This window comes from Sarcophilus harrisii, chromosome 2, assembly GCF_902635505.1.
Source record: "Sarcophilus harrisii chromosome 2, mSarHar1.11, whole genome shotgun sequence".
In the NCBI taxonomy this organism is placed as follows: domain Eukaryota; kingdom Metazoa; phylum Chordata; class Mammalia; order Dasyuromorphia; family Dasyuridae; genus Sarcophilus; species Sarcophilus harrisii.
The window spans coordinates 349,742,058-349,765,811 of NC_045427.1; the positions used below are offsets into that span (position 1 = coordinate 349,742,058).

Here is a 23,754-nt window from a genome sequence, read left to right on the forward strand (position 1 = left end):
CCAAAACTGAGAAAAAATTTTAATGTGCAAATTGATCAAATAAATAAACAAGATAATCTAGAATGGTAAGCAAGTTGGAAATAAAGGTGGTACAATATTAACATCTTTCAAAGAAATGTTAAGTATTCTGTGGATTTTAAGTTGCACCTAGAAAAATGTCTGTAAAAGAATAAGGGAGAAGAAATATGAGAAAAGAATTCCCTGAAAAAGGAATAGACTGAACTAAATTAGCTTAAGAGGGCTGAGAGAAATGAAATTATGTTTTCTGAATTTGGGTGCTACAAGTGAAGGCTAATCAAAGAAGGAAGTAGGAATTGGAGGAGAAAAGTTGAATCTTAAAACAGATTATCTTATTTGGCATACCTGAAAAACAGAAACCCAAAATAAATATTTTTGCAATAAAAGAAAAATTTTAGAGGTTTCTGATATGTATGTTATTATATGTTGGATTATTACAAAGTAAGAAGTTTCACCCATGTTTGATATGGGAAGTGGAGGTAGCTAATGTTTGTACAGTTGTACCCCAACTTACTGTTAATTCTGCCACTCCATAATTTGATTTGAGGCACTATTTTAAAGTTGTTTAGAGAGGAATGTTGAGAGAATCCAACTGAGTTACTTCCTTCCCCCATCTCCCCATCTTGGTTCTGTCTTATAGTCTCTAAATTCTTAAAGAAAAAGTTTAACTTAAAAATTTTAAAGACCCAAATAGAAACACATTAATTTTTGGTGAGCTTAATATTTTTCTGTCATAGTTTGATAATTTCAATAAGACGATGAAGAAAAAGGAAATTTCGAGCTTGAACCAAATTTCAGACCTTCCCATTTCTGTTAAGTCACTGTCATTTTTCTCATCTTCCAGGTTTATAATCTCATCATTATCCTCAACTCCCCACCCTACATATCCAATCACTTGCCAAATTTCGCTGTTTCTAACTCCATCGCATCTGACAATCCTTTCTTTCTTCATATAGTTATTACTACATAAATTCAGGCCCTCATCTCTTGTCTAGACTATTATTGATCTCCTAATGAGGTTCCCTACCTAAAGTCTTGGCCTACTTCAGTCCATCTTTTACTCTGTTATCAGAGTGATTTTCCTTAAGTACAACTCTTGACCCTGTCACTCTACTCAAATCATTTCTCTAATTCCTTGTTGCCTCTAGCATCAAATTTTTTAAAAGCATTTAAAACTTCTTATAAACTGGCCACAACATATCTTTTAACTTCATTGTATATTACTCCTCCCTTTCCATCCCTTGTGTCCATACAAAGTCACAAACAGGTCGACAGAGACATCTTTCTAATAAAAGATTCTAGAATTTCTCCAAAAATCAATGAGAATTTATTAAGCAAAAATTAAAGTCAATCTTAAATATATAGTATGAACATTCTTTTGTCTTTGCCCCACTTTTTTTTCTTTTAGAAGTAGAGGCATTTATTTTTCTCCTGTCCTTCACAGTTCTTGTAGAAAAGCAAAATGTGAGGGCAGTTAGATGGTGCAGTAGACAGAGCACTGGTCCTGTAGTGAGGAGGACCTGAGTTAAAATTCAGCCTCAGACACTTTCTAGCTATGTGACTCTGGTCAAGTCACTTAATCTTAACCCCAACCTGACACCTACTTAAGACAAGTAATCTAGCTGAATCTCACTTTTCTTGTCATTTACATGTTAAGGTTTCTTCTAGTCCAAGTCTATGATTCTATGATTCTTTTCTTCTTGGTCTTTCAAATATCAGTGACAGAAGCTGTACAAATTTATAAAACTCAAATACTTGATCATTTAGTCCATTTGGATCAAGTCACTAAAGGAAAGCTAGGTGCCTTCTTCCTAGGACTTTACTTCCTGCCTTATTTTGGATATCACACCCCTAGCAAACATCTCTATTGTTTTTTTTTTTCCCTCTCTAAACGTCAGTTCCCCAGAAAGAAAAAAGAAAAATAAGGTAAGAATTGAACAATTCTGTCTCTCTGTCATCCTTTCTACTTTAAGCAATAGTATTGTCTCTGAGTCCTCTTCCTCCCCAATACCATTGCCAACAGAATGGCATCATTTCATTGTCCTTAGCTTTTCCCATCAGCCTCCATACTATGGCACTCCTGACATTCTTTTTATAGTATTATGTTATGTTTTTCCAGTCAGACTATTATTTCTCCATGCTTTTATCTTTAGTTATGTATCTTTTTAAAACTAAAGATCCCTGGGAAATTAACTGGACAACCAAATCGTTTCTTTTATTAATAAAGGAAAATAATAGAGAACAACCAAACAGAAAAGGTATGAAAATTATCTGACATAAAGGACTCAAAGTACAAGTCAATGAAACAATCAGAGACGATGATATTGAGACAATACACCTTATAGATAGGTAGCCATTATCATACTGTTAACAGCTAGGCATTGAAGTTTGAGTTAGGAAAACCTGAGTTCAAATGTACCTCAGATGCTTACTAACCATAAGACACATGCTTTATTTGCTTCAGTTTCCTCCTCTGTAAAACAGGGGTAATAATAATAGCATCTATCTTCTACAGCTGATGTGAGAATCAAATGGAATAATGTTTATAAAAGAGCTTTCAAACTATATAAATGCTAGCTAATACTATTTTAAATAAACTGTAGAAAAATTCAATACCTATATGAAATTTTCTGCAAAAAAAAAAAAGCCAAAACAAAACAACAATACCACCAATTGCAAACTTCAAACAAAATCATAAAAAAAAGTGATTATATTTTGAGAGGTAATGATTATCTATTATTGTAGGAATCATTCCAGAATCAGATGTCTGTGCATGATCAGAACAGTGATTTCTAAGTAAAAAATATCAAAATCAATAACAAAAGTCAGATGAAAAAGAAGAATGATACAAAAGAAAGAATGCTGACTTTAGAGGCCGAGGAAAAATTCTGAATCTTGGCTTGGCTATTTACTATATCTGTAACTCTGTGGAAGTTAAATAAGTAATATAAACAAAATAAATTAATAATTAAGACTAGAAACTGGTTTTTTTTGGGGGGGGAGGGAGGGAGAGGGAAGGAGGATAAAAAAACAAACAATTAACTAATTTGATTAAAAGTAAAATAAAAACATTAAAAATGAAGAGACTTCATAACCAAGGAAGAAATAAAGGTTTATTTGAGAAACTATTTGCCCAACAGATTCCAGTATAACTGGCAACTTACATGAAATGTATGAATATAACCAAAATAAAAAACACCCAGATTAAAATAGAAACAGATTAATATTATAATAATTTTAGAAAAAGAAATTGAACAAACCATGAATGAAATTTCAAAGGAAAAAATCCTGGGAATAAATGAATTTACACGTGAATTCTATCAAACATTCAAAGAACAATTTCCATCAATATCAGACAAACTTTTGCAGAAAAACCCTAAGAAGAGATCTTATCAAATTCCTTTATGGTACAAATATACTCTTGATAATTTAAGTTGGAAGAATCACAAGAGAGAAAGAAAACTATAAATCAATCTCTTCTGAACACTGATATAACAATTTTAGATAAAATATTAGCAAAGAGATTATCAACATATCACTAAATTATACATTATGATCAGGTTGGATTTACCAGGAATCCACTGTTGCTTTATTAATAGGAGAATTATAAACATAATCAGTCATAGGAATAATAGAAATTTTTAAAAATGTGTAATTATATCAATAGATGTGGGAAAACGGTTTTTTTTTTTAAACAAAACACCCATTTCTATGTGAAACAATAAAAATCAGAGGGATATATGGATCCTTCTTTAATATGATATGTTTTATATATATGCAAAGCCTACAAATAAATAGTATTATAAGTTAGGAGAATGAACTTAAAAGGTCTTTCTAGTAAGAATGAACTTAAAAAGGTCTTTCCAGTAAGATCAAGAGTAAATTAAGGACATGGACTGCCACTACTATTATTTAATATGGTGCTAAAAATAATAGCAATAGTTATAAGACAAGAAAAAAGAAATTGAGGATATAAGCATAAACAAAGAAGAATAAAAACAACCAATTTTAGCAGATGATATGATGATATACTTGGAAAACCTTAGAGAGCCAATTAAAATTTATTTGAAATAAATAAAATTTTAGAAAAGAGAAATAATAGAAATCCAAATAAAATCATTAACACTTCTGTATATTACTATTAAAACCGAGCAGGGAGAGTTAGAAAAGAAAATGCTATTTAAGCAACTATAAAAAAAAATTGGGGCATTTGTCTACCAAGATTAACTTACAAGAACTATATGAATACAACTATAAAACCTTTTTTTTTTTTTTTACACAAATAAAGGCAGACTTAAATGATTGGAAAATATCAATTGCTCACAAATATACTGAACCAACACAATAACAATGACAATATTACCTAATTATTTATTCAGTATCATACCAACCAAACTACAAAGTATAACTTTTACAAAGCTATAAAATAACGAAATTAATCTAGAGGATACAAATCCAAAGGAAAATAATAAAAACCATTAAGAAGGAAGTGGGGCTAGCAGAACCAAAGTCCAAACTGTACTACAACATACTGAAACAATTTTGTACTGGTTAAGAAACAAGAGAGATGAACCAATGGAACAAAATAAGTATATAACATAAACACAAATGAACAGTAGTGTAGTATTTGATAAACATAAAGATCCTAGTTATTGGAGTAAGGAATCACTGTTGATAAAATTGTTGTTCTATGGATAGGGAAACAGCTTATAATCAGAGGAGAGATGGAAGGAACAAGCATTTAAATTTTTTTTAATATTTCATTTTTTCAATGTGTATAAAAATAATTTTAAACGTGCTGTTATTGTTGTTTTTTAAATTTTGAGTTTCAAGTTCTCTTCCTCTCTTCTTTTTTTCCTCCTTGAGAAGGAAAACAATTTGATATAGATTATACATGTGTAGTAATACAAAACATTTCCATATTAGCTATGTTGTGAAAGAAAACACAGATCAGAAAATAAAAAATTACCACAAAAGAGAAAGGAAAAACTCCAAACCAAGTAAAATAAAGTAAAAAAAAAGGATTCTTCAATATGCATTCAGACATCAATTTTTTCTCTGGAGGCAGACCATGTTTTGCAGCATAGATTCTTTGACAATGACTTGGATCACTGTATTGCTGAGAATAGCCAAGTCATTCAAAGTTGATCTCAAACAATTTTGCTTTACTGTATTCAGTGCTCTCCTAGTTCTGCTCACTTCACTTTGTATCAGTTCATATAAGTCTTCCCCAGTTTTTCTGGAACTATATAGCTTGTCATTTCATTCATTCATTCATCCATAATATTCATTTATTTAAAGCTTTTTACTTACAAAACATATGTATGGGTAATTTTTCAACATTGACTCTTGCAAAACCTCTGCTTCAAATTTTCCCTTCCTTCCCCCCATCCCCTCGCCTAGATGGCAGGTAATCTAATACATGTTAAATATGTTAAAATATATGTTAAATCCAATATATGTATGGATATTTATATAGTTAACTTGCAGCACAAGAAAGATTGGAGCAAGAAGGAAAAAAAACTGACAAAGAAAACAAAATGCATAGCTTGTCATTTCTTATAACACAACAATATTCTAACCCAATTATAGATTACAATTTATTCACCCATTTTCCAATAGATGGGCAACCTTTCAGTCTCCAATTCACTGACACCCCAAAAAGAGCTGCTAAAAATGTTGTTGTACATATATATTTTTTTTATTGCCAGACCAAAAGATATACATGGTTTTATAGTCCCTTGATCATAGTCCCAATTTGTTTTTCAGAATCACTGAACCAATTCACATCTCTACCAATAGTGCATTAGTGTCTCAATTTTCCCACATCTGTTTCAACACTTATCTTACAGATGTGAGTTGGTATCTCAGAGTTGTTTTAATTTACATTTCTTTAAATCAATAGTGATTTATTTAGAGAATCTTTTTCATATGAATATATAGATAGCTTTGATTACTTTATCTGAAAACTCCCTGTTTCTATTGTTTGACCATTATTCATTCATTGGGAATAACTTATAAATTTGACTTAGCTCTCTATAGTTGAGAAATCAAGCTTCTATCAGAAAAACTTGCTTCAAATTTTCCTCTTCCTCCCCAGCTTTTTGCATTCCTTCTTATTTTGGCTATACTGGTTTTATCTGTGCAAAACCTTTTCAATTTAATGTAATCAAAATTATCCATTTACTTTCCATAATGTTTCCATAATAGGAAACTTCATATTTAGTCATAGATTCTTTCTCTGACTACAGATCTGGCAAGTAAGATAATGCATGCTCCTTTAATTTGTTTATATCATCCTTTATGTCTAAATCATATACCCATTTGAATATTATCTTGGATGTGGTGTAAGGTATTGGTCTATTCCACGTTTCTGCTTTCCAGTTTTCCCAGCAATGTTTCTGAAATGGTGAGTCCTTACCACAAAAGTTTGGATCTTTGCATTTATCAGACACTAATTATTATGGTATTTTACTACTGTAATTAGTTCCACTGGGTCCACCACTCTATTTCTTAGTCAGTACCAGTTTGTTTTGATGATTATTGGTTTGTAATGCAGTTTGAGATCTGATAGGGCTAGGCCATCCTCCTTTCATATTTTTTTCCATTGAATCCTTTAATATTCTTGAATATTAATTTTGCCAGATAAATACTGTTAATTCTCCTAGCTCTGAAAAATATTTTTGGCAGTTTCATTGGTATGGTATTGAATAAGTAAATTAATTTAAGTAGTATTATATTTTTATTATTATAAGTTATCTCCCTTTCTTCCCTCTCTCCCTAAGCTGGTATGTAATCTGATTTAGATTATACATGTATTATCATATAAAACATATTTTCCACATGAGTCATTTTGTGGAAGAAAATGCAAAAAAAAGTAAAAAACAGAATGCTTTCTTCTGTCTTCAGAATATTAGTTCTTTCTCTGGAGGCAGTTAGCTATAATTAGTATCTCTAATACAATATTGAATAATAGTGATAATAATGGCCATCCTTGCTTTATCCCTGATCTTATTGGGAAGACCTCTAGCTTATACCCATTATAAATAATGTTTGCTGATGATGTTAGAGAGATACAATTTAGATAGATAAATATTACTTTTGAGGAAAGATCCATTTATGCCTTTTTTTTTTAAAAAGGAATGAGTGTTGTATTTTATCAAAAGATTTTTCTGCAACTGCTGAAATAATCCTGATTTTTATGAGTTTGGTTATTAATATGGTTAATTATATTGATAGTTTTCCTAATATTGACCAATCTTGGAGTCCTGGCATAAATCCCACCAGAGTGTATTATTTTTGTGATATGTTGCTGTAATCTCCTGGCTAGTATTTTATAAACATTTTTGCATCAATATTTATTAGGGAAATTGGTTTGTCATTTTCTTTAGTCTTTTTCTGTAGTTTTTTTAGTCTTCGTGTTTTAACTATTAGCGCCAGATTTGTGTCTCAAATGAAATTTAGCAGAACTCTTTCTTTGACTATTTTTCATAATAGTTTATATAGTGTTTGGAATCAATTGTTCTTTAAATGTTTTATAGAATTCACTTGTGAATCCATCTGGTCCTGGGGATTTCTTCCTTGGGAGCTCATTTATGGCTTGTTCAATTTTTTTTTTTCCTGAGAGGGTTATTTTAAGCATTCTTTTGTTCTCTGTAAATCTGGCAAGGTATATTTCTGTAAATATCTATCCATTTCATTTAGATTGTAAAATTTATTGGCATGTAATGGGGCAAAATAGTTTCTAATAATTGTTTTAGTTTCCTCTTACTTGATGGTGAATTCACAAATTAACCAATGGTTTATCTATTTTATTTTGTGTGTGTGTGTGTGTTTTTTTACATAAAAACCAGCTCCTAGGTACAATAGTTTTCTAATTTTCAGTTTTATTAATCTCTCCTTTTATTTTCAGGTTTTACAAATTAATGTTTAATTGGGGATTTTTAATTTTTCTTTTCTAGTTAGTTTAATTCCATGTCGAAAACACTGATCTGTTCTTTCTCTATTATTAATGATATAAAAATTTAGAGATATAAATTTTCCTATAAGTACTACTTTGGCTACATCTTATAAATTTTAGTATGTTGTCTCAACATACTAAATTATTGTCATTCTCTTTAAATTATTGACTTTCTGATTGGTTTTGTGACACACTCATTCTTTAAGATGAATTCATTTAGTTTCTTTTTTCTTTATAATTTAATATTTTCCCCCAACTACATGTAAAACAATTTTCAAACTATATTTTTTTAATTTTTTAAAATTAAAATTGTTTTTCAGTTTCATTATTTTGTCTCCCTTCCTCCCTTGTCTCCCCACTTCATTGAGAAGGCAAATAATTTGATTTCAGTTATATATGTGCAGTTATGCAAAACATATCTTCATATTAGTCAATTCATTAAGTTTACAATTAATTTTTAATTTGTTTACATGACCCTTTATTGATGTAATTATTATATTATGATTTGCAAAGGACAGATTTAATATTTCTGCTTTTCTGCATTTGATTGTAAGGTTTTTAGTCCCTCATAAAATGTTAATTTTTCTGAAGATACCCTGTACAGCTAAGGAAATGGTGTATTCTTTTCTCTTTCCATTCAATTTTCTCTAAAGGTCTCTCATATCTAACTTTTCTAAAATTCTATTTATCTACTTAATTTCTTTCTAAATTTTTTATGATTGAATTTTTCTTGTTCCAAGAGGGGAAAGTTGAGGTTTCCTACTAGTATAGTTTTACTATCTATTTCTTCCCATAATTTATTTAACTTTTCCTTTATGAATTTGGATGCATATATTTAATATTGATATTACTTCATTGTTTAAGGTGAAATTTTCCTGTTTTTTTAGACAAAGGCATTTGGCATTTAAATAATGTGACCCACCCACTGGAGTTGTGCTCTCTATATACATGGCAGTTAAGCTTAAGAAAGGATCTCAGTGCCTGGGATACTGCCAGGTCATCTTCAGAACTGGAAAACTGACACAAGGCAAGTGTTAACATGGAGGTCAGAGGATGCAATATAAGGATACCTTCAAAGTCTCTCTGAAGACTTTGGAATAATTTGTGAGACACAGAAGACAGTAATAGGACAGTGAAGGACATGGTGTGCCCACATCAAAGAAAGTGCTATGTTCTGTGAGAAAAGTAGAATAGCAGAGGCTCAGAAAAAAACAAAAAAACAAAAAAAAACCCAAAAACCTCTAAACATGAAATGTGCAAATTTAGAGCCATTTTCTACTCAAAATATTCATTCTGACTATATGTGTCCAACCTGCAATAGAGTCTTCTGAAAAGTTCATATTGATTTAATCAGCCATATTGAGACACTAGAGCTTAATGCTATTTTGGTCTACTTAGAGAATGAAGGACAACAGTCAACCAACTTCCCTGTTTATCTCTTTTGAGTAGGTCTATCTTTACTTCTGCTTTGTTTGAAATCATGACTGTTACCCCTGCTTTTGATTTTGTCTTACCCCCCCCCCCCCCAACCCAACCACTGGTCCACCATTCCATTCTCTTTCCTCTGTGGGTATCTCTGCTTCAAAACAGACAAGACAATATTGTTAGATTTGGGGTTTTGATCTATATTTGCTTCCACTTTACAAATCAGTTCATCCCATTCACACATTGATTATTTTGATTCCTAACTGTAAATTTCCCTCCATTCTGTTCTACTTTCCTCTTCTGTCTCTTTTCTCCTCCCCTCCTACTATGTCCTTTTTGTCCCTCTCTTCTTATTTTCCAATAGAAAAAGATAAAAATTTTTAACTCATCTGAATATCTTTGTTTTTCACTCATTGAGCCAATTCCAATGAAAGTAAGATTTGAGTATTACCTGCTATTCCCCACCTCTGTTTTTTTCCCTTTTGAGCTTTTTTTAATCAGGTAATTTATGACATCTTATCTCTCCTTTCTTCTTCCTTTCAGAGTATTCCTCTTTCTCATGCCTTGATTTTATAAAAAAATCATCCCATCATAATCAATTCATTCCCTTGCCCTCTGTCTATGTAGACTTCTGCTTAATAATAATAAAGTTCTTGGATATACAAATACCATTTTACCATGTTGAAATGTAAACAGTTTAACCTTATTAAATTCCTTATAATTTCTCTTTCATGTTTACCTTTTCATATCTCTCTTCAATTTTGTATTTGAAAGTCAAATTATTCAGTTCTGGTCTTTTCATTAGGAAAACTTAAAATTCCTCTGTTTCATTAAATTATATATATATAAAATTTTTTTCCCTCCTGAAGGAGTATACTCAGTTTGGCTGGGTAGATGATTCCTGGTTATAATCCTAGTTCATTTGCCCTCTGGAATATAAGGAAACAGCATCGTACATTTTTCAGACTTAAGAAAGAGACTTTCATGTATTAAACATGAAACATTAAAACATTTCATGTTTTAGATAATGTGAATCAAGACCTACAAATTTAAGCTTGCCTCACACTGAAAATGTTCAATTTTTAAAAGATAGAGTGGTTGTCTTGAAATATGGATATTTGCTGAATTTTTATGATAAATTTGCAAAGCTTTGTGTGCTTGCATATAGCATACAATGGATAGAACACATGAATGATCACATGATTACACAAGAAACTCACAAACTAGCTTTGCATTTTATGTTTGACACAAAAACAATGTCTTGGGAATTGTAAAGCATCATGTGATGATACTACACTAAATCTATTTAGTTATGATAGTTTTCAGAGAAACAACAACTCAACATTTTCAGTATCAAATGTGGCAAGTTCCTTTATTAAAATTTCACTTATAAGTTCACAACAATCAAATCACATGAGACACAAATGTAATTGGAAGCATTTTTAAAGTCTAGCTTCAAAAGGTACTAAGTTCTGAAAAATTTTATATTCTGTGAATACTTTTTTTAACTGTCCCTACAATAATGGAAAAACTTAACATATACTACAATACAAAATTTAAAAGATATAGGTTACAATATAAAAACTTAAAAATACATCAAAAACATACAAATATCATTATTTCACAAGTTCATTAAAATAATGAATTTTTATAATAGCCTTCTTTCAGCTTAAATACTAAAGGCATTTCTTTTAAAAAATTTGTCTGCTTAATCAAGAGAGCTGCTGCAATGCTATTCAGAGACTACTCTCTGGTTTAAATAAATCCTGAAAGCTTTAGCTACATTTCAATAAAATGTCACTCTTCATAGAATTTCATTATTTACACAAAGTGCAAAAGGTGTTCCTTTTATTCCAAGAATCATCTTCCATGCTTTTTTATGTTTCTTGAGATTGATTTTTCATAATTTGTGGACCTATTAATGATAATTCTCATTTATAATGCAAACAAAATACTCTCTGTGGTAAAGACAAAGCTGTATTTTTAAAAATCACTATCTCTAGGAGATGAAGAATCTAGTCCTGGCTCAGTCATTTAAAAATTATTCTGTTCATTCACAAGGTAGCATGGCTTCAGAATAAACTGGTATTTTATATGTGGTATTGTTCAGTGCAATTATCTTCTCAACTTATTATATTCATTTACCCATTCAGAAAGCATTTTTTAGCTGCCTAATATGTCTTAAAAACTCAGAAGAGAAGTAAATAAGATGCTGTATTTGACACAGATGAACTTACAATTTAGAATAGTACTTAGTTGTTTTTATATAAATATCACACATGTGAAAGAGAAAGTAGGTATAATAATTAAAAGCTTTTATGAGTCACATTTAAGATTGTCATAAAAAATTCTTAAGACCTCCTATTACTACTACTTTCTATGAGTCAAATTGTTTAGTCTTTTGTTTTAGTATAGGAGGGATGGAAAAATGTGACAAGAAAAATAAATTATGACACTTAGTTTTCCACTTAATATTAAGAACAATACTTATTTAAAATTTAGGGGGAAAATTATTTTCAAAAGATAGAATTCAAGGGCCAGCCCTTCCAAATCAAACATCACACTGGTATATAAAACAGACAAAGTAGAATTTTTTTTTAAAATATTTTCATTTGGAAAACTACTGGATATTTGAATAGACGAAGCTAGGTGGTGTAATGAAAAATGTGTTAGGATTTGGAGTCAGGAGGGTTCCTTATTTTGCCTTAGGTATTTAATATTTGTGGGCAAGCCATTTAATCCCTCTTAGACTCAATTTATCTATAAAATGGGCATAAAAAATAGCACCTTCTTAAGAGGATTGTTGAGAAGATAAAATGAAAATCTACATACACATCCTCACACAGCTTTATAAACCTTAAAGCCTTATATAAATGGTAACTAGTTTCATTCCATATTATGTGCACAGCTAGACGACCCTCATCAAATGACATTATCACCTTTGATATTTCCAATAACCTAGGTGTTCCAATAATAACAAGAAAAAGAAATTTAAAAAGATGTTCTCTCCTGCCTAGACATTATACTTCACCATATAATCTTTGGTTCAGTGACACTGGGTTCCTGACTATTCCATGGAACAGTTTCAGGCATTTTCTCAGACTGTCCTGTATGCTTTCAATGGTCTGCCTTCTCATCTCCTTTCTGGCTTCCTTAGCTTCTTTCCAGTTCCAGGTAAAATCCCATCTTCAATAGGAAGCTTTTCCCCTAATCCCTCCTAATTGTAGGGCTTTTTCTATTGATTTTTATTATTTATCTCATATGCAGCTTATTTGTACATATTTGTTTGTATGTTGTTTCCTCCATTAGACTGAGCTTTTCTTCACATCCTTAGTAATTATCATGGTGCTTAGCACATAACGAGTATTTAATAAATACTTATAGAATGACTTGACTATAAATGAGAAAATTTTTGAAAGATAAAGGAGAGAAGCAACTAGGTGGGGCAAAGTGGATAGCACACAAGTCCAGGAGACAGAAGGAAGTGAGTTTAAATCCAGCTTCAGACACATAATATCTGTTACCTTGGACAAGTCACTTAAACCTATCACCCCCCCAAAAAAACACAAAAAGAGAGATAAAGGAGAAAATAGGATGTTAACTTTAAAAATTTTAATTTAATTAAAATTAATGTCCCGCAGTATGTTACCACTGATTTTACGTTCTACCATGCAGATAATACACATTAATTTAATATCCCAAAGTGTTTTACCACTGGTTTTAAGTTCTAGCATACAGAATTTTGCATTTTTAAATTTTAAATTTTAAAACAAAGCATAAGTACCATCACATTTCAGTGATCTGTACTATAATGGCTATCCTATATTTAACAATTAAATAATTAACATGCTCACCGACACAGATACATCCTCAGTTTTTCTTTTAGTACTAGAGTCGAACAAGACATTCCTCCCTCTTCTTTCACAATCTTGATACACGATTAGTCGAATCTGGCTTGGATCAAACTCCGACAAAGGCCAACTTCAATGAAAAATAGAAATCCATCAGGTCTTATATTTTATCAAGTACTCTATAAAACTATTTTCAAAATGAATTCTAAATTAGACAACTCAAATTCTTTGGCTATTTATAAAAAGTGTCTCTCTTCAGCTACATAGTTTAGTGCAAGATTAGTACCATTTTAACAAGAATACATTTAATAATTGCATAAATAATTTTTTTTAATGTTTAAAACTATTTTGTTTTCTAATTACATGAAAATTTTTTTTAACATTTTGTTTTTTTTTTTAATTTGGAGTTCCAAATTCTTTCCCTTCCCCTTTTCCCTTATCATTGAAAAAGCAAGCAATTGGTATACAAGTTTTAGATTACAGGTATGTAGTAAAGTAGCTAAAGCACTGGATTCAGAAGCAGTAAAACATGACTTCAAATTTTATTTACTATTCATTTATTCACAAATTTATTCACTAATACTACTATTACTAATACCACTCTACTACTACAACTATAACTACTACTACTGTAACACCAACAACTACAACTACTATAACTACTACTACTATAACTGCTACTACTGCTGCTGCTACTACTACATGATCCTAGTCATTTGCTTTCTCTACCAGTTCTCTCATCTATAAAATGGGAATAATGAAAGCACCTATTTCCTGGGATAGTTGTAAAGATAAAATGAGCTATTTATAAATCACTTTGCAAACTTTAAAGTGCAGTGTAAATGGTAGCTATTATTATGTATTATCTATCATGAGCTTAAAACCAAATATAACTATGAAGGAATCAATCAATACTATTAACATAACACTTGCGCAAAATGTATAATGAAGTATCACTAAAACTACATTCATTAAAATCATCTATAATTATTATTATTACAATTATAAATATAACTATGACAATCTGTTATTACTTATAACAATCTATCAAGAACTGAAGTAATGAAGATGTTTAACCTAGAGAAGAGATGAAAATTTAGGGAGACTATATTTGCAGACTACAAGCAAGAAGAAATGAAAGAAAAAGCATTTATTAAGTATTCAATATATATAAAGCACTGTCTTAAATACTCAGAATACAATAGAAAAGTAACATGGTATTCAAGGAATTTACATTTTGATAGGGAGAAATAAAAGAAGATTTTAGCTGCAAATCATATAGAAAGGACTACTACAGATGCAAAGCAGATAGTTATGCTTCCTTAATGTCTCTTCCATTGATAAAATCAACTATATTTCTTTTAAAAACATTAATTCTGAATTTAAATACCAAATAAAATGAGCATTTGCACAAAGTAGAACAGAAAAAGAAGACTATATGAAATAGTGAATCACTGTCATATAGAACTTATTTTGATAATTATATAATAAATGAGACATGGCTTTCAAAACTGTCCTATTTCTCTGCTTCCTTCTAGATGTAATTGTACTGGCATCTTTAGATTTTTTTAGTCACCAAAATTCAATCATCCAATTTTACCTAACCCTTCTCCTAGAGAGCCATCCCATAAACAAATCTTTTTTGGGGGGGTAAAAATCAGAAAAACTGAATAATACATTAAAAAAAATTCTGAACACAATGCATTGTGAATCTCTTTCATGAAAAAAAGCTGTTAAGGTGATTGGGGCACTCAAGCCACAAACCTAGAAGAAGAGAATAACTACAAAACATCTGTAAAGTAAAGCTTGAAGGAAAAAAATACAATACAGACACAAATTCAACTAGCATTCCCTTTTTTGAGGGGAGGGGAAATTTTATTTCCTTTTTTTAGTAGCATTTTTTTTTCCTCGTTACCTGTCGACAGTTTTTAGCATTTTTTTTTTTTAAGGATTTTGAGTTCCAAATTTTTCTCCCTCTCTTCTTCTTAAAATAGTAGGCAATTTGATATGTTATACATATACTATCATGTAGAACAAATTTCCATATTAGTCACAGTACAGAAAGAAGAAACAGAGCAAAAGGAAAAAACACACAAAAAAGAATAAAGTGAAAAAAAAAATGCTTCAATCTGCATTCAACTCTGCATCCAGATTTCTTTATCTGGATGTGGACAGCATTTTCCTTTGGGTTCTTTGTACTTGTCTTGAATCGCTGCGCTGCTGACGAGCAGAGTTATTTATACTTGATTATCACACAAGGTTGCTGATATTGTGTACAATGTTTACCTGGTTCTGCTCATTTTACTTTGAATCAATTTTTACAAGTCCTTCCAGCTTTGTCTGAACTCTTCCTTTTTAATTATTTCTTATTTCACAGTAACATTCCATTATATTCATATACCACAATTTAGTCAGCTATTCCCCAACTGATGTGCAGCCCCTCAATCTCTAATATTTTGCCACTGCAAAAAGGGCTCCTATAAATATTTTTTCACATGTAAGCATTTTTTCCTTTTTATGATCTCTCTGGAATACAGACCTAGTAGTGGTAATATATGTAGGGTATGCACAGTTTGGTTGGCCACTGGGTACAATTCCAAATTGTTCTCCAGAATGATTGGATCATTTCACAACTCTATCAATAATGCATTAGTATCTCACTTTTTCCATATCCTGTCCAATATTTGTCAGTTTCCTTTTTTTGTCATATTAGCCAATCTGATAGCCATGAGTTAGTACCTCAGAATTGTTTTTTTTTTTAAAAACGTGCAATTCTATTCATTATTTCCACAATTATCATGCTGTATAAGAAAAATCAGATTAAAAAAGAGAAAACAATGAGAAAGAAAACAAAAAGCCAGCAAACAACACAACAAAAAAGTGAAAATATTATGATGTTATCCACCCTTACTCCCCACAGTCCTCTCTCTGGGTGTAGATAATTCTGTCCCCATTACTTATCCATTAAAAATGGCCTGAATCACTTCATTGTTAAAAAGAGCCCCATCCATCAGAATTGATCATTGTATAATTCTTGCTGTTGCTATGTATAATGTTCTCATGGCTCTACTCACTTTACATTTTATTTATTTATTTATTCATTTATTTATCAGTTCACGTAAGCCTCTCTCCAGGCCTTTCTGAAATCATCCTGCTAATCGTTTCTTATAGAACAATAATATCCCATGACATTTACATACCATAACTTATTTAACCATTCCCCAACTAATGGGTATCCACTCAGTTTCCAGTTTCTTGCCACAACAAAAAGGGCTGCCACATTTTTGCATATGTAGGTCCCTTTCCATCCTTTAAGATCTCCTTGGGATATAAGCCCAGTAGTAACACTGCTGGATCAAAGAGTATGCAGTTTGACAGCCTTTTGAGCATAGTTCCAAATTGCTCTCCAGAATGGTTGGATCATGTCACAACTCCACCAACAATGTATTAGTGTCCCAGTTTTCCCACACCCCCTCCAATATTTGTCGTTGTTTCTTTCTGATATTTTAGCCAATCTGAGAGGTGTGTAACGATACCTCAAGAGTTAATTTGCATTTCTCTGGTCAATAGTGATTTTCATATGACTAGAAATGGTTTTAATTTCTTCATCTGAAAATTGTCTGTTCATATCCTTTGATCATTTATCAACTGGAGAATGGCTTGTATTCCTATAAATTTGAGTCAATTCTCTATATATTTTAGAAATGAGGCCTTTATCACAACCCTTGGATGTAAAATGTTTCCCACCAACTAGAATTCCTAAAAGAGATGAAGTAAAGTTTAAAAGCATATTTATATAATAGGAGCACTTAAAGGAAAAAAAATGAAAAAAAAAAAAAACCTAAGAATTTTGGAAGAAATAACTGGAAAAGGAATCAATAGCTTGGTACAAGGGATTGTTACAAAAACTGCCCCAAGATGCGGGAAAACTGGGACATTGATGCATTGTTGGTGGAGTTGTGAACGGGTCCAAACATTTTGGAGAGTAGCTTGGAACTATGCTCAAAAAGTTATCAAACTGTGCATACCCTTTGATCCAGCAGTGTTACTACTGGGATTATATCCCAAAGAGATTATAAAGAAGGGAAAGGGACCTGTATGTGCACGAATGTTTGTGGCAGCCCTTTTTGTAGTGGCTAGAAACTGGAAACTGAATGGATGTCCATCAGTTGGAGAATGGCTGAATAAATTGTGGTATATGAAAATTATGGAATATTACTGTTCTGTAAGAAATGACCAACAGGATGATTTCAGAAAGGCCTGGAGAGACTTACACGAACTGATGCTGAGTGAAATGAGCAGGACCAGGAGATCATTATATACTTCAACAACAATACTAGATGATGACCAGTTCTGATGGATCAGGCCATCCTCAGCAACGAGATCAACCAAATCATTTCTAATGGAGCAGTAATGAACTGAACTAGCTATGCCCAGAAAAAGAACTCTGGGAGATGACTAAAAACCATTACATTGAATTCCCAATCCCTATATTTATGCACACCTGCATTTTTGATTTCCTTCACAAGCTAATTGTACAATAATTCAGAGTCTGATTCTTTTTGTACAGCAAAATAATGTTTTGGTCATGTATACTTATTGTGTATCTAAGTTATATTTTAATATATTTAACATCTACTGGTCATCCTGCCATCTAGGGGAGGGGGGGTGGTAAGAGGTGAAAAATTGGAACAAGAGGTTTGGCAATTGTTAATGCTGTAAAGTTACCCATGTATAAATCCTGTAAATAAAAGGCTATTAAATTTAAAAAAAAAAAAAAAAAAACAAAAACCAAAAACTGCCCCAAAATCAAAAGTCCTGAAAATTAGAACGAATCAAACAGAAGCAAATGACTTCATGATAAAATAAGAAATACTAAAACAAAGTTTAAAAAAGACTAAAAAATTGGAGAAAATGTAAGATTATCACAAAACAAAAACTGATCTAGAACATTTAAAGAGGAAAAAATTTAAGAATCATTAGATTATCTGAATGTCATAACTAAAAAGAATCTAAATATCACATTCAAATAAAACTTGATCAAATTTCTTAGAACCAGAGAATAAAGTAGAAATTATTAAGAATTTGGCAGTCATCTTCTAAAAGAAACTCCAAATGAAAGACCTGAGGTATAAAATATCCAAAATTTAGAGCTTCTAGCTCTTAGAAAAATTAGTGCAAACAGCTGGAAAGAAAGAATTACAGCCAGGATTATTTATACACAATTTAGCAGCCAATATTATAAAGGGGCAGAGAACTTCGAATATAATATTCTAGAAGCCTTAAAGCCAAGAAAAACTTACTCAGCAAGTCTGAGAATCATGCTGCATGAGGGGGCATGGACTAAAAAATGACTAAACCATCATATTGACAAGCACGCTGATAGAGAGGTACAAAATGAGAACCCTCTGTTCCAACTTTTCCCCTCATTCCCTTCACTCCCTCCCCCAGATGGCAGGTAGACCAAAACATGTTAAATATGTTAAAGTATATATGTTAAATACAATATATGTATACATATCCATAGTTATTTTGCTGTACAAGAAGAATCGAACTTTGAAATAATGTTAAATTAACCTGAGAAGGAAATCAAAAATGCAAGCAGACAAAAACAGAGGGATTGGAAATGCCAGGTAGTGGTTCACACTCATTTCCCAGAGTTCTTTCGCTGGATGTAGCTGGTTCTCTTCATTATTGAACAAATAGAACTGATTTGTTTCATCTCATTGTTGAAGAGGGCCACGTCCATCAGAATTGATCATCATATAGTATTGTTATTGAAGTATATAATGATCTCCTGGTCTTACTCATTTCACTCAGCATCAGTTCATGTAAGTCTCTCCAGGCCTTTCTGAAATCTTCCTGCATCAGATCTACTTCTTTATAACCAACTACTTTTAAATTACTCCCACCTGGATATTCCATAGGTATCTCAGACTCAAGAATCTAAAACAAAATTCATTATTTTCTACATTCTATAAACTGCCATATTAAGGGCATCATCACTATTCTTCTAGTCCCCAATAATGACAACTTCATTGTCATTTCTGGTTCTCTTCATTTCCCATATTAAATGAAAATGTCAAAATTTATATCTATATAACAACTTTTGAACCTGTACCACTTTCTCTCCACCATCTAGTTCAATAGATTTTAACTCATTTAAAGTTTAACTTTAACTTGTTTTCACATTAAAGTTTAACTTGTTTAAAACATCTTTGATAACTATTTCAAAATAACTGATTTCCTTTGTGATACTTTTTTATTTTATGCATTTCAAAATATTATTGTGAGAAAGGGTACAGAATTTACCAGACTTGCAAAGAGGTCCATGACACGCATAAAAAGTAAAAACTTCTGTCAGTAGTACAGATAACTAGTTCAGTTTTGGACAAATTGAGTTGAAATTACTATACTGTTGTTCAATTGTATTCAACTATTCATAGCTCATGGATCATAGCATATTAATGCTGTCCAAGGGGTTTTCTTGAAAAAGATATTTGAGTGATTTCTCATTTCCATATTTAGTGAATTAAGGCAAACATTTTGCCTTAGGGCAACTTGCCTAGGGCCACACTAGCTAATAAGTGTCTACAGACTGCATTTGAAATCAGGTCTACCTGATTCTAGGCCTCTTATCCACTGAACCAATTAGATGTCATGTGTCTATAGGATACCTCATATGAAATGTACAGTATAGTGAAGCAGATAGAGTCAGGAGAAAAATTAGGGCTGAAAACATATGCTATGCATTCATCAGCATAGAAATAATAAATATATATCTGTGAGCTAATGAGGTCATCAAGGATGAGTATCAAAAAAAAAAAAAAAAAAGCATGCCCAGAACACAGTTTGAGGTACACCCATAGGAATGAGGTCCTTATCACCTTAACCTGGATTACTGCAATAGCTTGGAGGTTGATCTCCTTGTCTCAACCTCTCAAATGATAACAATTATTAACATTTAAATAATGCTTTTAAGGGTTGAAAGTATTTTATATATTTTACTTCAACCTCCCAATAGGAGTGACAACTTGAATATTAAAGTACCTATGGATAAAGCAGCTTAACAAAAGAGAGAAACAATTACATGAAACAATTCTGCAAATATAAAGAACATAACTAAAAAGGGCAAAATATTTGTTTCAAAGTATAATAAAATTATCTGAAGACTGAATTCTTTTCTTTTTTTGCTGAGGCAATTGGGGTTAGTCTTCTCAAAGTATCTTGAATTTTAGCTATTTTGTACATATTTGGATTTATTTACCTTATATTTATCTCACACACATTCTTATGCATACTTGTTTTCCTCACTAGAATGTAGATTCCTTACAAGTAGGATTATTTCATTCTCTGTGCTTGAAAGATCAGCATCTTCTAGCAGAGTGCCTGACATAAGGTAGGCACTTAGTAAATGTAAATACTTGATTTATTTTCAAACAAATCATGACAATTATGTACTTATTCTTTAATCATTATAATTTAAAATTAATTATCAATCCAGAAACATTTATTAAAGCTTGCTATAATATAGGTACTATGTTAGGCACTGGGGATTCAAATATAGAGATGAAAGTTTTTGCCTTCAAAGAATTTATGTTCTATTGAGGGAGAAAACATGTATGTAAGTATACACAAAACAAATACAAGTTAACTGGGTAGGGAGGAGAGCAGAAGTACTAGTAGCTAGGGAGAGAAGAATCAGAAAAGATTTCAAGTTGATGATCAGAGTCCAAAAAGAGAGAATATGTTCCAGATATGATGACAGCTCATATAAAAAAACAGAGATGTGAGAGAGTGATGGTTGTATGTAAGAAACAGAAAACAAGAACAGATCGGCTATATACTACAGAATATATGAAGGGGGTGTAATGTATTATAAAGTTGGCAAGGTAGTTTGGAGCCAAGTTATGAATGACTTTGAAATGAGGAATTTGGCTATTGGCAATCCTACTGGTAATTAGTAGATCCTACTGGTAATAAGGAGCTAGTAGACTTTATTGAATAGGAAAGTGACAGATCCATGCTTCAGCAAAATCACTTTTGCAGTTGTGTGGAGGATTCAATGAGTGCTCTTTTCATTTTGTCATTCTCTCTTACCTTATAAAGCTGCTACTGAAAGACTTGAAGTCTGAGACTATTAAATAGTCAGAGGGCCCAAATTCAAACTCTTTGGTCAAGTTACTTGTTTTCTCTGAACTTAATTCTTTATATATATAAAGTATGTGGATTAGACCAAAAGACTTTTAAGATCCCTGCCAGTTCTAAATTTATGATTCTATCATACTAATTGTCAATCTATTGTTGGAAAAATTTTTCATACTTAAGAGTTCCATATAGTGTTGAAAATCTAGACCAAAAAAATGTTCTGGGACAATCCATCTAGATTTTTCATTAGTATAAGAGATATATAAATGACAAGATGAAGTTTAGTTAATAATATCCTGTATTAGATTGCGAGGGGAGAGAGAGCAAAAAATTTGAAACTCAAAATTTTAAAATGAATGTTGAGAACTATCTTTAATCTAATCTGAAAAACTAGAATGCTATTAAAATAACATATAATATAGAACTAAGAAACTAAAATATGTGCATTAAAGACATTAAACTCAAAATAATCTCAAATACACGTAGGCTATCCATAATATAATTAAAAATAATAAAAAGTCTTTATAAAATATTTATTTTGTTTCAGAAGAATTCTTTGTTAATACATATACATATGTCTGTATGTATAGATATTATATATACATATATATCTGCTGACAGAGAATAATTCTAAACTTAGGAACATAGTAAAGAAGAGTCTGCAATACTAAAATGTAATAAAATTTAAACAAAACAAAATTATCACCAGCATAATGTGAATCATTCCATGAAAGGATATCATCAAAATCCCTAGCTTGAAATAATTTATTTCATACATTTTCCAGCCATCAAAATGTCACAAATCCATGTATATCTTATCAGGAACTGAAATAAAATACTTCCTTTTTATAGATACTTTTATAAGCAGTAGTTATTATCATTATTACTAATACTGTACTATTTTACTGACTTTTTTTCAATGTCAAATTTATTTCCATAGCTAGGTTGTACTTTAGTAGCATCTTTGTCCCTACAGCAGTTTTACTTTCTGAAATCCCTAAAAACTCCAGTTATGCGTGGCTGCCAGCCCAGGTTAATAATAGCAATGAACCACATTCATCCAAACCACAAGACTGTCAGGTGACATACTGAGAAGTCTGAATTTAACTCAAACAAAAGACTCTCCATGCTGCAATGTAAAACGCTTAATCCTAGCAACAGGATGGGACTGGGGGATGGGAAATCTTTGGGGGAAAAAAAGATCGCTTAACTAAGGCAAAATTTATGTTTTTATACAAAATTCTCTTATTATCCCTCACAATATTATAACCAATATATGATTCTTTTGTTTCCTTGTAAAGTTCAAGTTTTTTTCAGGTAAGTTATCACTATCTATTTTTCAATACTACTGTCTCTTCAAATTTATTACTGAAAAGATAAATTTAATTCATCTGCAAGGTGTTAGGTAATCATCAAAGACTATACATATCAGTTTTATTTGCCATCTTTTTTCAAGTGAATATGACATAGATTGTATCTATTAAAAATGCCCTGGTAACTGTGTATGCATTTTAAAACCCAAATCTGTAGAGAATTCAAACTAATCAGGAAAGAGGAGGAATAAAAAGCGTACTCCACTCTGATTCTCTTACCCTTTGATTCTTAAATTCTTGGAAATTGAAAGATACTAACGTTCAACTTTGCTGATAAGCAGAGCCCTCAGAAAAGCAGAAAAACAAGCACAAAGCCATCATGTGACCCTAAATGGCACTGTATGCCACCTGGATCTGTGAAGAGATAGACAATTAATACCAGTTTGTGCTGCATTCATACAAACAAATTTCATTACTAAATAAAGCTTACAAGTTTGAAAAGTGCAGTAAAAGCTATAATAATATATTGCTTGTTTGGTTCAATAAGGAAATCGCAGAAAGTTTTCAGAACACATTTAGATGAAAATCTTGCTCAGTTTCAGCAAGGATAGAATGTTTTACTTGAGTAAATCAATCCATAAGGGCGGAGTGTAAAGGTAGAAAGGAACTAGAAGTTATAAGTATCTCTCTCTCTCTCTCTCTCTCTCTCTCTCTCTCTCTCTCTCTCACACACACACACACACGCACACATACAATACACACACATACCAACCAGCAAACATCAAACATCAAAGGAAAGACCAATGTTTTAAAAACCATGACAAAATAAAAGCAACTGAAATTTTAAAATGAGCAAGGTGTTTGTTATAATAAAAATAAAATTTTAAATGCTGTAGAGCAACTGCAACAAGAAAACTATCAGAAGCAAAGAGAAAAAGAAACCATTCAAAATATCAGAAAAAAAGTTCTCAAATGGGTAAATAATATTTTTAAAGAAATCACTCAATATACCCATAAACATTATTAATAGTTTACTATA

General features: G+C 31.3%; 1 protein-coding gene across 2 annotated transcripts in view; it reads right to left on the reverse strand.

The window, feature by feature from the left end:
* The window catches only part of FNIP1 (folliculin interacting protein 1), a 113,802-nt gene that overhangs the window by 49,159 nt on the left and 40,889 nt on the right, over window positions 1-23,754 (reverse strand). For both annotated transcript variants that reach the window (XM_031953088.1, XM_031953089.1), the window contains exon 2: window positions 13,258-13,384. In XM_031953088.1, coding sequence (XP_031808948.1) covers window positions 13,258-13,384 — 127 coding nt within the window. The remainder of the gene's footprint in view (window positions 1-13,257; window positions 13,385-23,754) is intronic.